The sequence below is a fragment of the Lagopus leucura genome, unplaced genomic scaffold (genome assembly GCF_019238085.1).
Source record: "Lagopus leucura isolate 7727_CA_CO unplaced genomic scaffold, USGS_WTPT01 Super-Scaffold_73, whole genome shotgun sequence".
In the NCBI taxonomy this organism is placed as follows: domain Eukaryota; kingdom Metazoa; phylum Chordata; class Aves; order Galliformes; family Phasianidae; genus Lagopus; species Lagopus leucura.
Window position 1 is genome coordinate 37,867,668 of NW_024962252.1, and position 12,814 is coordinate 37,880,481.

Genomic DNA, 12,814 nt, shown 5'->3' on the forward strand with positions numbered 1-12,814 from the left:
TCACCTCATTTTAATTTGGTTCTTTTCATGTCAAATGTAACTTTCCACTAGAACTTCCACTAGAAAAATGTTAGAATTGTAAAGACAGACCTTTGCTATATAGTTCAGTGTTTGAACTTCAAAACTAAATATGTCGTCTTGAATTGAAGCATCTTGTTTGAAAATGAGTGTGGTTTTTTTTTTTCCTGTGTATATACGGTTTCTTCACCTCTGAAAGGGATACTTCAGTAATTGGGTCTTATCTTGAAAAATATTTACCTGTTACAGCATGTAAATGTTCTGTCCTAAAATCACTGTGTTCTTCTGTCTTATTTGCTTTGTGTAATAGCATTCTGGCGTTAGTCAGTGTTGTTTCACTCTCTGAAAGTTACTTCTGGTTTGTCAATAAAACCCAAATAAGAAACTCTTAGTAATATGTGGTAAACAGTGGGAGAACGATGGCTTATAACATTAGGAGATCTCTTAGGTTACAGCAGTTTGGGCCTTGAAGGTATTGAGTATATTCTGTTGTAAGTAGGTTTGAGGATGCCTGCCATGTTACTGAGATGTCATGTGGTTCTGAAGGATCTTGATATGCGAAAAGTTAGTGAGTTTGATGGTAACCTAACTTCCAGTAGTGCACCACGTTTATTTGCGAAACGAGATTTTTGTCTGTCTTGTCTCTTAGCATTTGTCATGTTCTCACAAGGACATGCTGCTGTAAAAGAAACAGGTATGCTTATACCATTTAAAAGACAGCCTTGATTTGCTGATCCCTTCCCAAACTGAGTAATGTGAGGGGACAGGAAAAAGCTTAGTAGCTTCAAGAAGAATTTTTTTTCAGCTTTGGGTCTTCTAATCTATGGCACGACTCTAAAGCAGGAGACCATTGCATGACAAGTTTGGTTGCAGATATGTTCTGGATATGAATAACAGTTGGTTGTGAGAGAGCTTAGCATTAAATCTTTCTGACAAATCAGACTATCATCTTTGAATTCAAGAGCTAACACTAATATGTAGAATTGATTTTAAATCAAAATAGAATGTGATTCTTAGTGTTGAACTGTTTGGTATTTGAAGAAAAAAAGGGAAAAAAAGTAATTTAGGATGATGAAGGGAGGGAAGATGAAAGCATGCCTGGAAATATGGAAATCTTGAACTCCAATTTGTCAGGCTATTAGTTAAAAATGTGATTACATTGTACTTTAAAAACTATCTCAGTCAGCAGAAAACATTATTGTATGACTTCTAAAAGGGAAAACAAGTGATTACAGCTATTTCTTATTGATCTGTTCCTTGTTTATTCTTCCTACCACAGCATTTTCAGACTTCAAGTGTCAAAGGTCAAGCTCAGTTTGCCGTGAAATCCAAATGCATACGTTTTTCTGTTAATGATTGACTTCAGCCTTTTTTTTTTGAAGGTTCCTAAAGGCTTAATGCTTATAATCTCTACCAGCAGTATTTTGATTAACATCTTGTTTTTTATTTTTGAATTTTTATTGCAGCTTTTCTTAACTTAAGCACTTGTTTATTTTCCTCTAACTTTTCCAATTGTATAGAAGATCTGCAGTCTCTCTGGTAGTAGAATTTGTTTGTCTGTAAGGGCATTTTTCTGTATTCAGGTTTTGTATTATGTAGTTTGGAAAAAAAGCAAAACAAACAAACAAAAAAAAAAACATAATCATTTTCCTGTTTGTTTTGGATTCAACACTACTATCTGAGATATTTGTTTAGGGTGGGGACCACCAACCAAAAAAACCCCCAAGCCACCTCTGCCTAAGCTTGCATTATTTTAGTGAGTGTAAATTAAATGAAGTAACTGAATTAATCAGATCTCCTCCATCACTACGTCTAGCTCTTTTCTGATTGCTTTCTATTTTCCTGCCGCTTACGCTCACAAGGACTTGATCTCAGTAGAGACTCTGAAGACAGAAACATACAGCATATAAAGCCGAAGAAGAAATCAGTGTTGTGTTCTGACTTAATACTGTTTATATGGTTCCTACCCCCTTATTTAAACGTATGTAATTTTATAACATACTGGCAAGCATATATGTCTTTCCACCTTGTTGCATCAAGATCAAAATGCCATACTCATATGTGAAATAGCATTTTGGACGGTCACAAAGCATACTGAAGAGATGACGCATATAAATGTAGTAAATTGGAGTGGTGAGGTGCTGGAACAGGCTGCCCAGAGAGGTTGTGGACGTCCCGTCCCTGGAGGTGTTCAAGGCCAGACTGGATGGGGCCCTGGGCAGCCTGGTCTGGTATTAAATGTGGAGGTTGGTGGCCCTGCATGTGGCAGGGGGGTTGGAGATTCATCATCCTTGAGCTCCCTTCCAACCCTGGCCATTCTGTGATTGTGTGAAATCTTACAGCTATTTGTAAAATCTGCTGAGTACAGCACAAACTGATTCAGATTGTCTGTTAATGACTGAATGTTGTGATAGCATACAGTTTGCTAATGGAAACAGTGTATCTGTGCAGAGATCTATTAATTGGGATCCAATGGGTCATGTATAGTTCTTGGTTTCTGACTCATTGTAATTCCTTGGATCTTTCAGTAAAAAGGTCACTGAATAATTAACTTATTCCCCAAGGACAAGGAAAAGGAAGAGTGGAGAAAAAAACAATGCCTTGTATTGCTGTGAGAGGTTTCCACTAGTCTCTGATTCATACATGTTTATGTATTAAGCATGATCTCTATGTGTGTGTTTCTGATTAGAATCCTTTATAGATCATTCTGATTCTTAAAGCCTGTTCAAGACATCTTTGGTTTCCAAAAGATTTGTTGTTTCCTTGCACTAATTTTTTTTTGCCCCATTTTGGAATTTTCATTTAAAGCAGTATTCATTTTTATTCTATAGTATTTCTTTAAGGGAGAGCTACCTCAGACATCTGCAATGTAACCCAAGTTAGGACACTTCCTGTGGCAGCATTATGTCATAAGTTTATTTTTAGGCCTTAAATGCATACTTGCACTAAAGGGATCGGCAATATTTTTGAGTAGAACAAGCAGTACACTTTATGACGGGATGAATTCTAGATGTCATATGTCTATGTCACAATACTGCACACATTTCAAAATACTCTCCTTTTTCTACTCACATACAGTTCTGTGATCTACAGATTGCTCAATAATGGGGTAACTATCTGGAAATTCTGTTCTCCCCTCTGTGCCCCTTATCATAGGCACATGAGGATAATCTAGTGAAGTTCCTCAGAATTCATGAGAAGTTAGTGTGCAGTCTCAGAAACAATTTTCACAGGCGTGTGTGAGCAAGGAATGCAGCACAGGTCATCTGATGTCTTTGGCTAGTGACAGGTTGGATAAAAATAGGGCTGGCAACTTCTAGGAAGCTGACCTACAGGGGCTCTGGACATGGGAGGCTGTTGTGGCACTTGCTGATTCTAATGATTCTGTTGAACTATTAATTCCCATCTGTTTTAGAAATAAATTACTATTTTTTTTTTCCTTGGAAGAAAAAGGGAGTAGAAAATGCATGAAAGAGGATGTATCTGGAGTGTCTTAGGTGAAAGGTAGCACTCTGCCTCTGCTAATAGGAAGAAAAGAGTTCCAATGGAAAAACTGCGTCAGTATGGGGGGAGATCTGTAGTTCTAAACATCTATACTGTTAATAGGTCTGATGAGATCTACATATAAAGATCTCTTTTGCTTAAAAATCCAGGACACTGTCAACTCCTTCCAATTTTTTTGGAAGGGTGTGTGTGTACAGCATCTTACAGCTTAGTCCAGTTTTTTTTTTTTTCTTACCTGAAGGAGTCTTTACATGTTCTTAAGTTCCACAAAGGAGGGATTGATGGTTGGGCTAGAATTTCTAACCTAAGTTATATTTTTTTTTCTGAAGAAAGCTATTGGCACTTGTCAATATGGGCTTCACCATCTATTTTCCCAATAAGCAATGGTCTAAAACTGTTAGAATGTTCCTCTGGGAGTTTCAGCATCGTGGAATAACTTGAGTTGGAAGAGACTAGCTATGTGTTCTAGCACTCCCTCCCCCCACACACACTCAAAACTGCACATTTCAAAAGTATGTTGAACTTCTAAGTAAAGATAAGATTATTCACAGGACCTTGTCCAGCCTGATTTTCAACATATCCAAGAGTAAAAATTTCAGTCTTCCTTTTACTTCCTTCACTGAGGAAAAAACCACTTTGTAACATATAATTTGAGTGATGTTTATTATTGTTTGTCTCAGTTGTTCGTTGTCCAATTGCTTTTCACCATTGATTCTGTAATGATCATCTGTTGGATATCTGAAGCCAGTAATTAGGTTTCTTTTGAGCTGCTGGTCTTCTCATCTGCAGGCTGAACAACAGGTCCGAAGCTGTGGCTTATCATTGTGTATGAGCATGTTGGTAGCCCTCTTAGACTTGCTGAGTTGTTGTGTTACTGCTGATTAAATTCTGTGTACGTATGTGCAAATCGCTGCTTACTGGAGGAAATATATTCCAAATGCATGCTGAAAACCCTAGTGGGCTCTGTCTCAGTTGTTAATCACTAGTGGGGGAGTAAGGTTTATTGTGGGATTTTTTCCTTTTTTTTTTTTTCTTCTTTGAATCACATATAGTTTTGTAAGCACTTTTACTCAGTGGCACTTGATATAGTGATACAGCATTGTTTTGTTTTTTTCCTAAAGTAAGGATAATGAGGAGATAGAGAATTAAACCAGTTAGGGCAGAAATGTGTTGTTTGCTCCGTATTAAATACTGTATGATGTTCTAACTACTCTTATCTCAGAAAAAATAATACAATTAGAAGCCTCAGTGTGAAGAGGGATGGGGAATGGGAAAGGTACGGAGCTTCTGTGCAAAGACAAAAGTCCATAAAAGTGCTTCATTCAGAAAAGAGACTTGTGAATATCTCTAGTAAAGGGTTGCAAGAAGAAATTATGCAGGGATGATCAGTTCATGTTTCTTATAGCAGAGGAAGCTGAGTGGTATCAAAAACAAAGGGGATTTTTTTCTTAATTATCATCATCTATGGGCACTGGTGCTTGAGTGTGTTCTGTAGCTGATAACAGCCAAATGCAGTGAAGCCAAAGTAGTATTGATAGAATTTCTTGGTCTTGAAGATGAAACATTCTGCATTGGAGGTTTCTAAGCTGCTTATTTCTGAATGTTGGGAGTACATAGGCAGGGTCCTGCAGAATGCTAGCCCTCTTTCAGGTGTTCTTTGGCTCAGTGTTTTGTGATGGCCAGAACAGGATGCTGATCTACACAGTACTGCAGTTCTTTTGTTCTTAAAAGAAATGCTGTGTAAATGTGATGATACAGGCAAGGAATCATGAATAAGAGCTGGAGAGCTAATCATCTCCAGAAATTACTTTGAACAGGCATCCGGCTTTCCCAAATTTCCTTTCTAATGTAAAAAACAATCTTGTGGAAGCCATTTGTACGCTTTGCTGAATGGTATGCCTTTGTAGGTGACTGGACAGTAGAACTGGAGATCATACACACAGCCCAGAGTGGAATTACAGAGCAGTTTGCTGTAAGGTGTTGTGGGTGCTGAGAATATGGAATTGTTCTGAGAGGGAAAGAAATGAAAGTGACCAGGATATACTGAAAAAGATAGAGGTTAACTTCTTTTAAAACAAAAATTATGATGCAGGAAATCTCCACAGCTGTTACTGGTTTGAGGCTGGGAGAGTACCTACATTCTGCACTGTTCTTGCATAAGTCACAACCAAATGAAAGCATGAAGTTTTTATCTAGTAAATGTTGTCCTTCTCTTTTCTTGCAGTGTTTTTTGCTGTACAAAAGGAGAACTCCTAGATAATGTTAAAGTCACGCATTCAGATATTACTAAGTGCCATTATTTAAGCAGTTATATTAACTCTGTATTGTAATTTTATTATAGTAGACTTTTCCACATAAGCATTTTCGGTGACAATGAAAACTATTAAACATCTGCTGTCCACATAACTTGTCCCATATTGCTTATTTCATTTGAACACTTCAAAGTATTTTGTCTTAGAAATCTGCTCTCTAGATTACTTGAAACAATAAGAATTTCAAGTATTTTTGTTAGTATGAGAGAAGTATTGTTTTCATTTCATAAACATAGAGGCTAACTCTAAAACAGGTTGTCCCTGATTCTGCACTTTCTGTTCTTCATGAGTTAAAACACAGCACTTTATTATCCAGCATCACTCTAGGCATAACAAGCACTAGTGCAGTACAGCCTGAAGCGTTGTACTGGTTGCACAATGGGGTGAGAGAATGGATTTTTAGGAAGGAGGTCTGATAGTGAGCAGAGATGTAGGCAATGGCTGGCCCATCTGTCCTGCAAATTTCACCAGCCTAGCTATAGAATTATGTTAAGAGAATCTGCTGTGACATTTGGTGTAGACAAGTTGCTCTTGTTTATAAAGATCTCTGCTTTGTCTTAGCATGGGCAATTCCAAACACATTGTTCTGCAAGCTATTCAGTGAGCCCAACTTCTACTTCTATCTTGATTTGCTACGTGAGCTACACAAACACATCTGATTTTTAATGTGGGCAGACAAAATATTTTTGGAGTTGATATTGACTCCTCGACTTAAATATTCTTCTCTTGGTTTGCCTTCTGTCTTCCAAACAATGGCTTTTTGTTCCTGCCTCAAAAATTCCCAGGGGAGGATACTTTTAAAAAAATAATAATCTTTAAGTTCATCAGAGAATGAAGGGTGTTAGTGCTGTATTAAGCCAACCACTTGAAAGGCTTTGGTGAGGATAAAACTGATAACTTTCAGTGTAATGCACAGAAGAAAAAAAAAGAAAAAAGAAGTAAACAGGAATGCTATAGAGGGGTAGCCTTTAAATTTGTGTGCAGTAGAAGCATTTCAGTGTGAAATGCTATTAATGCTTTCTTTTCCATTGTCTCGTAAGTCCTAGTGTTTCTGTCTGCAGAATGAACTAAAGCATTTGACAGCTTGGGGTATAAATGTATATTATGCAATCCAGCTGTGACAATGGGGACAATTTTTGCTGACAGATAATGGCTACTTACATTTATTGCTGAAGACGAAAGTCGTGCTATTTAAATCATAATCATTTTTTAAAGCAATAAAACAGCAGCATATTTGTGGAGTGTGTGCTGTGGTTTTATAGCTGCAGACTCTTGGACAGAGAAACAGTGTACAAACATTCTCTGCTTACAGCTGCATTATTTCCATTTGTAGTGAACTGATAAGAAAAGGACATAGCGGAGATTCTTATTTCAGCATGATTTTAGTTACAGTAAATGTTGCTTTTTTTTTTTTTTTTTTTTGAATAGTATACTGTGTTTCAGTGGCTCAGGAACTCTTCAGTATGGGTGCTACCACAGACTCTCTGGTCTGATATTTTTAATTTGAGGAGTAACTTCTAGAGAAGCTCAGAAACTGGCTGTTTTGCAATGATGTGTTTTGAGAAGTAAGTCCTGAAGCTCCAGTGCCCAAGGAAAGTTTAATTGCTTTCAGTAGGAATAGCTCTTTTTCTATGGCAGTCAAAATGTTTTGTGTATGAGTATCAACACAAATACAGAGGTTAGTTGTTACATTAGTGTCTGAAATAACAGCTCTGGAATATAGCCAGCATGTGAGTAGGAAGGCAGCCAGTAGCCTGGAAGAAAAGTGTTTTAATCAAGGTGTAATAGGTGCTCTAGAGGACTTGTGCAATCCTGGCAAGCTGCATTTGGATTTTTCATATGAGTTCTTTGGGACAGTCGTTATAATTTGCATTTTAAAATGCCAAATGCAATTAATTTTACCTTTTGCATACAGAGAGGAAGAAGTGAAAGAAATATAAGAAAAGCTTTTTAGAACAAAGAATTGAAAATCACTCAGATTATATTTTATGTATTTTATATCCATCAACTTCTTCATAGGATCACGTTACTGCAGCAAGGCATACTTGCCTTCAGGAAATCAGGTTCAAATGTGCTGTTCTGCTTTCTTTTTTGTGTGTGTGCTCAGCTTCTTCACAAAGGATAAAGACAAGTTTCCTTGAATTATGCACACGTGTGAAGTTAACTTAAAGACCATTCTTTTTGTTAAGTCATAATAAGGGTGTTTATACCAGGCATGCCAAAAGAATCTGTGCAAGTTCCTTTTCTGTGGGATCCAAGAATCTCACAGGAACTGTAAGTTAAAGTGCTCCAGTTTGCTTTAGGTAGGGAAGTGGTAGAGCATGGACTGCCGCTTCTGGACTTCTGTCACAGCACTGTTTGTGAAATGCCTCAGATAAGGCTGTTCCCTTCCTTTTTGACCCCACGTTATGTGGGAAATCTGTGGAACCTTTCTCCTATTTTAGGCTTAGCTTGTCATTGCTGTAATAAGAAAAGAAACAAGTGATAAGAGGCATATTTCTTTCATTAGGACACACGAAAATCAAAGTCAGCAAGTTAACTGAATGTCATTGGAGCTGAATGTTTTCACCTAAGGCTTTTATATTCCAGTTTTATTATCTTTGAAGGCCTGTAAAAGTCCTGGAAACTATTTTCTTAAACCAAGGAGAATGCTGCATGAATCACACAGCCTGTGCTGATTGGAAATTAGAACTGCTGCGCTCTTAACGGGGCTATGAAGCAATGTGGTCCGTGCCCTTATACAAGTTAAACTCTTCCAGTGTCCTTTCCTTTCAGTGTCTCAGGGGCTTTGTTTCACTCAGTGCTGCCTGCTCTTCCTTTGCACAGCCCTGAAACTTAATGTCACAGAGTGCAGGGTTGACAGGGCTTTGGAGTCTGGGCTAATCAGCAAATGCAGCAGCTACCCATGAAAAGTACCTCGTTCTTCTACAGATCGTTCCTTGAAACTCCGTGGTGTTTTTCACATTCTCAATAAACAACAGACTGTTCAAAACAGGTCGCAGTTCATCAAAATCACTGTTTTTCCTAAAAGGAAGGTTCTATGTCATATATTCTCATTCCTGTTTGTCTCTAACCAGCTGTGCTTTTGTCTTTCGTTTACGTTCTAAATGCTTTTGAAGAAACAGTACTTTTGTTTGCTTGTTTGTTTCACTCTGTTTATTTCAGTGCCTAGCACATGAGGTCTTCGTAGTGCCCAGACCATGTCTCATAGGCACTTCAGCAACTACTTCTAAAGCATGATATCGGTGTATCCGCTTCCAAATATTCCTCCTTAGGTCTGTTGGTTGCGTTTTATTTTTTCAGATAATGTTATTTGCCTTTGTCACCAAATCACCATTGTTTATCTAACTGTCACTAGCAAAGATAATCTAAGTAAAATCCCAGTTACAGGAATTCAAACCTATTCCAGATGGAAAGAGCTCTTTTATCTTCCATACAATTCAGAAACAAGTTAAAATATTTTTTTGTGTGTCTTGCCTCTGCAGCTTTTTTTCATTAGCCAGTAGGCCAATTTTTTTTCCTGAAGAGATATAACAGACTTATTTATGTCTCTAAATATCTTACCTTTATGACCTGGGAGAACTCTTGGTTGATACATCACTAATGTGTGTTTGAAAGAATGACTACATGATAGCTGGTAAATGATGCCTTTTGAATACCTGCACAAAGTGAAAAAGAAAGTTGATTTTTAATTTAAAATTAATCAGTCTTACACTTAACGTACTTGAAGATACTGTAGTTTGTTATTCAGCCACAGAAGTGTTTAACTTTAGTATACTTACCTGAATTAAGTCTTAATTATCTAAAGACTCACTGATAAACAAAGAACTATAGGTTAAGCAATGTTTATAAAGCTCCAGCTTGATCTAGATCTGTGCAATTAAATAAAACATTTGTTAAACTTTGCAGCAAACTTAGCCGTTTAAGGTTGAAAAAAAAGTATAAAAGCATATCAAGTGAAATGTGCTCATAAATTTCAGAAAGAATGTGGAATTATCTGTATCTACAAGTTGTCGTTAATGGCCTGGTCATTAGTGTGAATTGTAGCTTAGTCCCTGGTGGAGTAAATGTGTTTTAAAATATTTTATTTATTTATTTTTTTATGACTAAAGTCAGTTGTATTCTTGGAGCTGATGAAATCTAAATTACTTGATCATGTGAATTGGTCAGGGCTTTCATTTGTACTGTGTTAGGTAAAGATATTTAAACACATAGCCATAGGCATGATGCGGTGCTCAATTAGAACAGGTAGTTGCTGACAGCTTAAATCGTGCGATCTTCTAAAATGTGCTGTCTTTTTCTGTTCTGCAGCATGGGTGAGCTCACTGTCTATGGGAATGGTCTTCTTCTGTTCTCCAATAGTCAGCATATTCACAGACCTGTTTGGTTGCCGAAAAGTTGCTGTTACTGGAGCTGCATTAGGTTTTGTTGGACTCCTGTCAAGTTCTTTTGTAAGGTAAAAACAATCTTTTTAAATTACATTCAAAGTACTTCTATCAGTTTTATGCTGATCCTCCCATCAACTGAATACGAAGGAATAAGTAATGCTACTTTATCTTATAGCTGAAGACATTGTTCTATTGCTGTTTTTCTAGCTGTGACTACCGTGAATAATCAAAAGCGGTGCTTTCAAATTCAAAAGTTGTTTGTAAGATGTAATGTAACCTCATAACAGCACATCCTATTTATGAGGAGCCAGTTTGTATAAGCTTATCAATAGCAAAACGATGTGGTAACCTCCAGGGAGGTGTTGGTGTTCCAGTCAAATTCAAAGTTTCCTTCTGTTCTTACCAGTCTACCTGCCAAATGTTAAGATAGCAAAAACATTGGTGTAATGATAGATCCTTAGGGCTTACTATGAGGAAGTCTCTATTGAATATACTTCAACACTAGTGGAGTGTTTGTCTTCCCTCCAGGTTATACTTCATTTTCTATAATTTTTGCAGAACAAATCCCAAGAAGTTTGAGTGGCATGCATAGTAGAAGATGAGGAAACAGGAAACTTACTCTCTGATTGTAGTCATCTGCAGAAACCAGTTAGTGAAGATAGGGTAAGAAATAGCAGGAAAATAAGCTGCATTTATTTCTAGCTCTCAGTCTGCCTTTTCTATCCTTAGCAGAGCATAGAGCAGAATTCAGAAGAGTTTTCTATGTAGAAATACCAATTTCTATTTCTACACTTTCTATCAGTATCAACAGGCTTGTGAAAGTGTTTTCTGTGCCTGTGCTCTGAACCAGACATGTGTGAGCTGTCTGTTATCTGCATGGATGGATATCAGTGCTGCATGGTGCTATCTTGAACTAACACCCCTACTTTGGGCGTATGTCCCCTGATGTGAAAACGTATCACAAGTTTATAGGAAAATAGTCTTGATTTAGGTGCTGAGGCTAGTGTTTTTATGTATTCTGGGAATAAATATTATTCATGGGAAAAGGAAACTGTCTTGTTACGTAAACATGTTTCCATTTTTTTAATACTTTTGTTTTTAGTTAATCTAAGTGTAAAGATTTAGATTAATGCATTTTATTTAAAGCAAACAAAACAACACCTTCTGCCTGATATGTTTCCAGAGGATTGCCATCACATTTGAGGTGAAAACTAAAAGAATATGTGTTGGAAAAAGTTCTTCTTCGTCCCCATGTAGCACAGTCTTGTGGTAACTGCTAAATATAAGAACTTCATTATTGTAAATTAAAAGGAAAGGTATTTCTTTCTTTTGAAGAAAATGCTGCCATCCTTCCGTATTTCTTTGATTTCCACTGGAAAAACACCACAGAAGGTGCAAACAAAAATTTTTACAGGCTTTAAAGATGTAGCTTTTTTAGAATTTTGTTTTAGAGGAGCAGTCGTGAGCTTGGGATGAGAGATGAATTCTTGTTAAAATACATTCCAAGTTAATGTGCATTCTTAGTATTTCATTATGTTACTCACACTATCAAATGACTTATGTTGATATTATCAGTTAATTGAGGGAGTATAGTTCAGATATAGAAGTGTTTTAACAGTAATATTTCATACAGCAGATGAATGTAAATATGATTTACTGCTTGTTCCATATGTAATACAAGTTTTATCTCTTAGGAAGCTGAGACGTAAGATTATTTGTAATGCAGGAAAAATATTTTTCAATATGTGTCATACTGCAAAGTGTTTGGATCCACAGAAGGAAGAAAAAGTTCTGTGTCCTTACTGTATTATGTTCTTTCTCTCATAAATTCTGATTTTTGTTTCTTTGATATTTTTCCATTGACCGAAGTAATTACTTATTTCTTTTGGCTAATTTAAATATAATCAAATTTTTAAATTGATAGTTTAATGCAGAAAGAAACAGTAATATTGCAAATGCATTCTTTCGCACAGTAACATGTAAATTCTCAGTTCCTGGTGTGAGACCTGTGAATCAAATTCTATGTTCTAAGAATTTCTAAAATGGCATGGGAAACTTGCAAAGTGCATTGTCAAACTCTGGTATAGAGGAATATTGGCAGATGGCATCCTGTGCTGAAAACCACTACAGAAAGCATTTACACTGGTAGTATGAGGGCTGCTCTGAAAGTAATGCCTCCTATTTTATTATATTGATCCACAACATCAGAGGTGGATGTTCAGGTTGTGGCAGTAAAATTGAACCTTCCCACCAATATTCCATTACATTTTTTTGTCGTGTGATGGCAGCAGAAGGGCAGTCTGACAATATGGTGTCCGACATAGAAGAAGTGTGTATGAAGCAAAGATGTGTCACTGAATTCATCCACATGGAAAAAATGGCACCCGTTGACATTCATCAATGTTTGCTGAACGTTGATGGAGACCAAACAGTGGATTGAACACAGTGAGGCTGTGGGTGAAGCATTTCAGCCATGGCGAGAGCAATGTGAAGGACAAGCCACGTTCCAGACAGCCATGCACAGCCGTCACACCACAAAATGAAGAGTCTCAATCAGCTCATCCATATAAATTGGCTAATGGTCGTGACTAT

General features: G+C 37.0%; 1 protein-coding gene and 1 long non-coding RNA gene across 2 annotated transcripts in view; one reads left to right on the forward strand and one right to left on the reverse strand.

Annotated features, from left to right (window-relative positions):
* Positions 1–12,814, forward strand: part of SLC16A10 (solute carrier family 16 member 10) — a 63,533-nt gene that overhangs the window by 27,223 nt on the left and 23,496 nt on the right. Inside the window, exon 2 of the mRNA XM_042878035.1 lies at positions 10,146–10,290. Within this exon, the coding sequence (XP_042733969.1) occupies positions 10,146–10,290 (145 nt within the window). The remainder of the gene's footprint in view (positions 1–10,145; positions 10,291–12,814) is intronic.
* Positions 7,894–11,057, reverse strand: LOC122183754. Its single transcript, XR_006180353.1, has 3 exons — positions 10,842–11,057; positions 9,399–9,493; positions 7,894–8,294 (listed from the first exon to the last, which is right to left on the reverse strand). It is a non-coding gene; the product is annotated as an uncharacterized LOC122183754 (long non-coding RNA).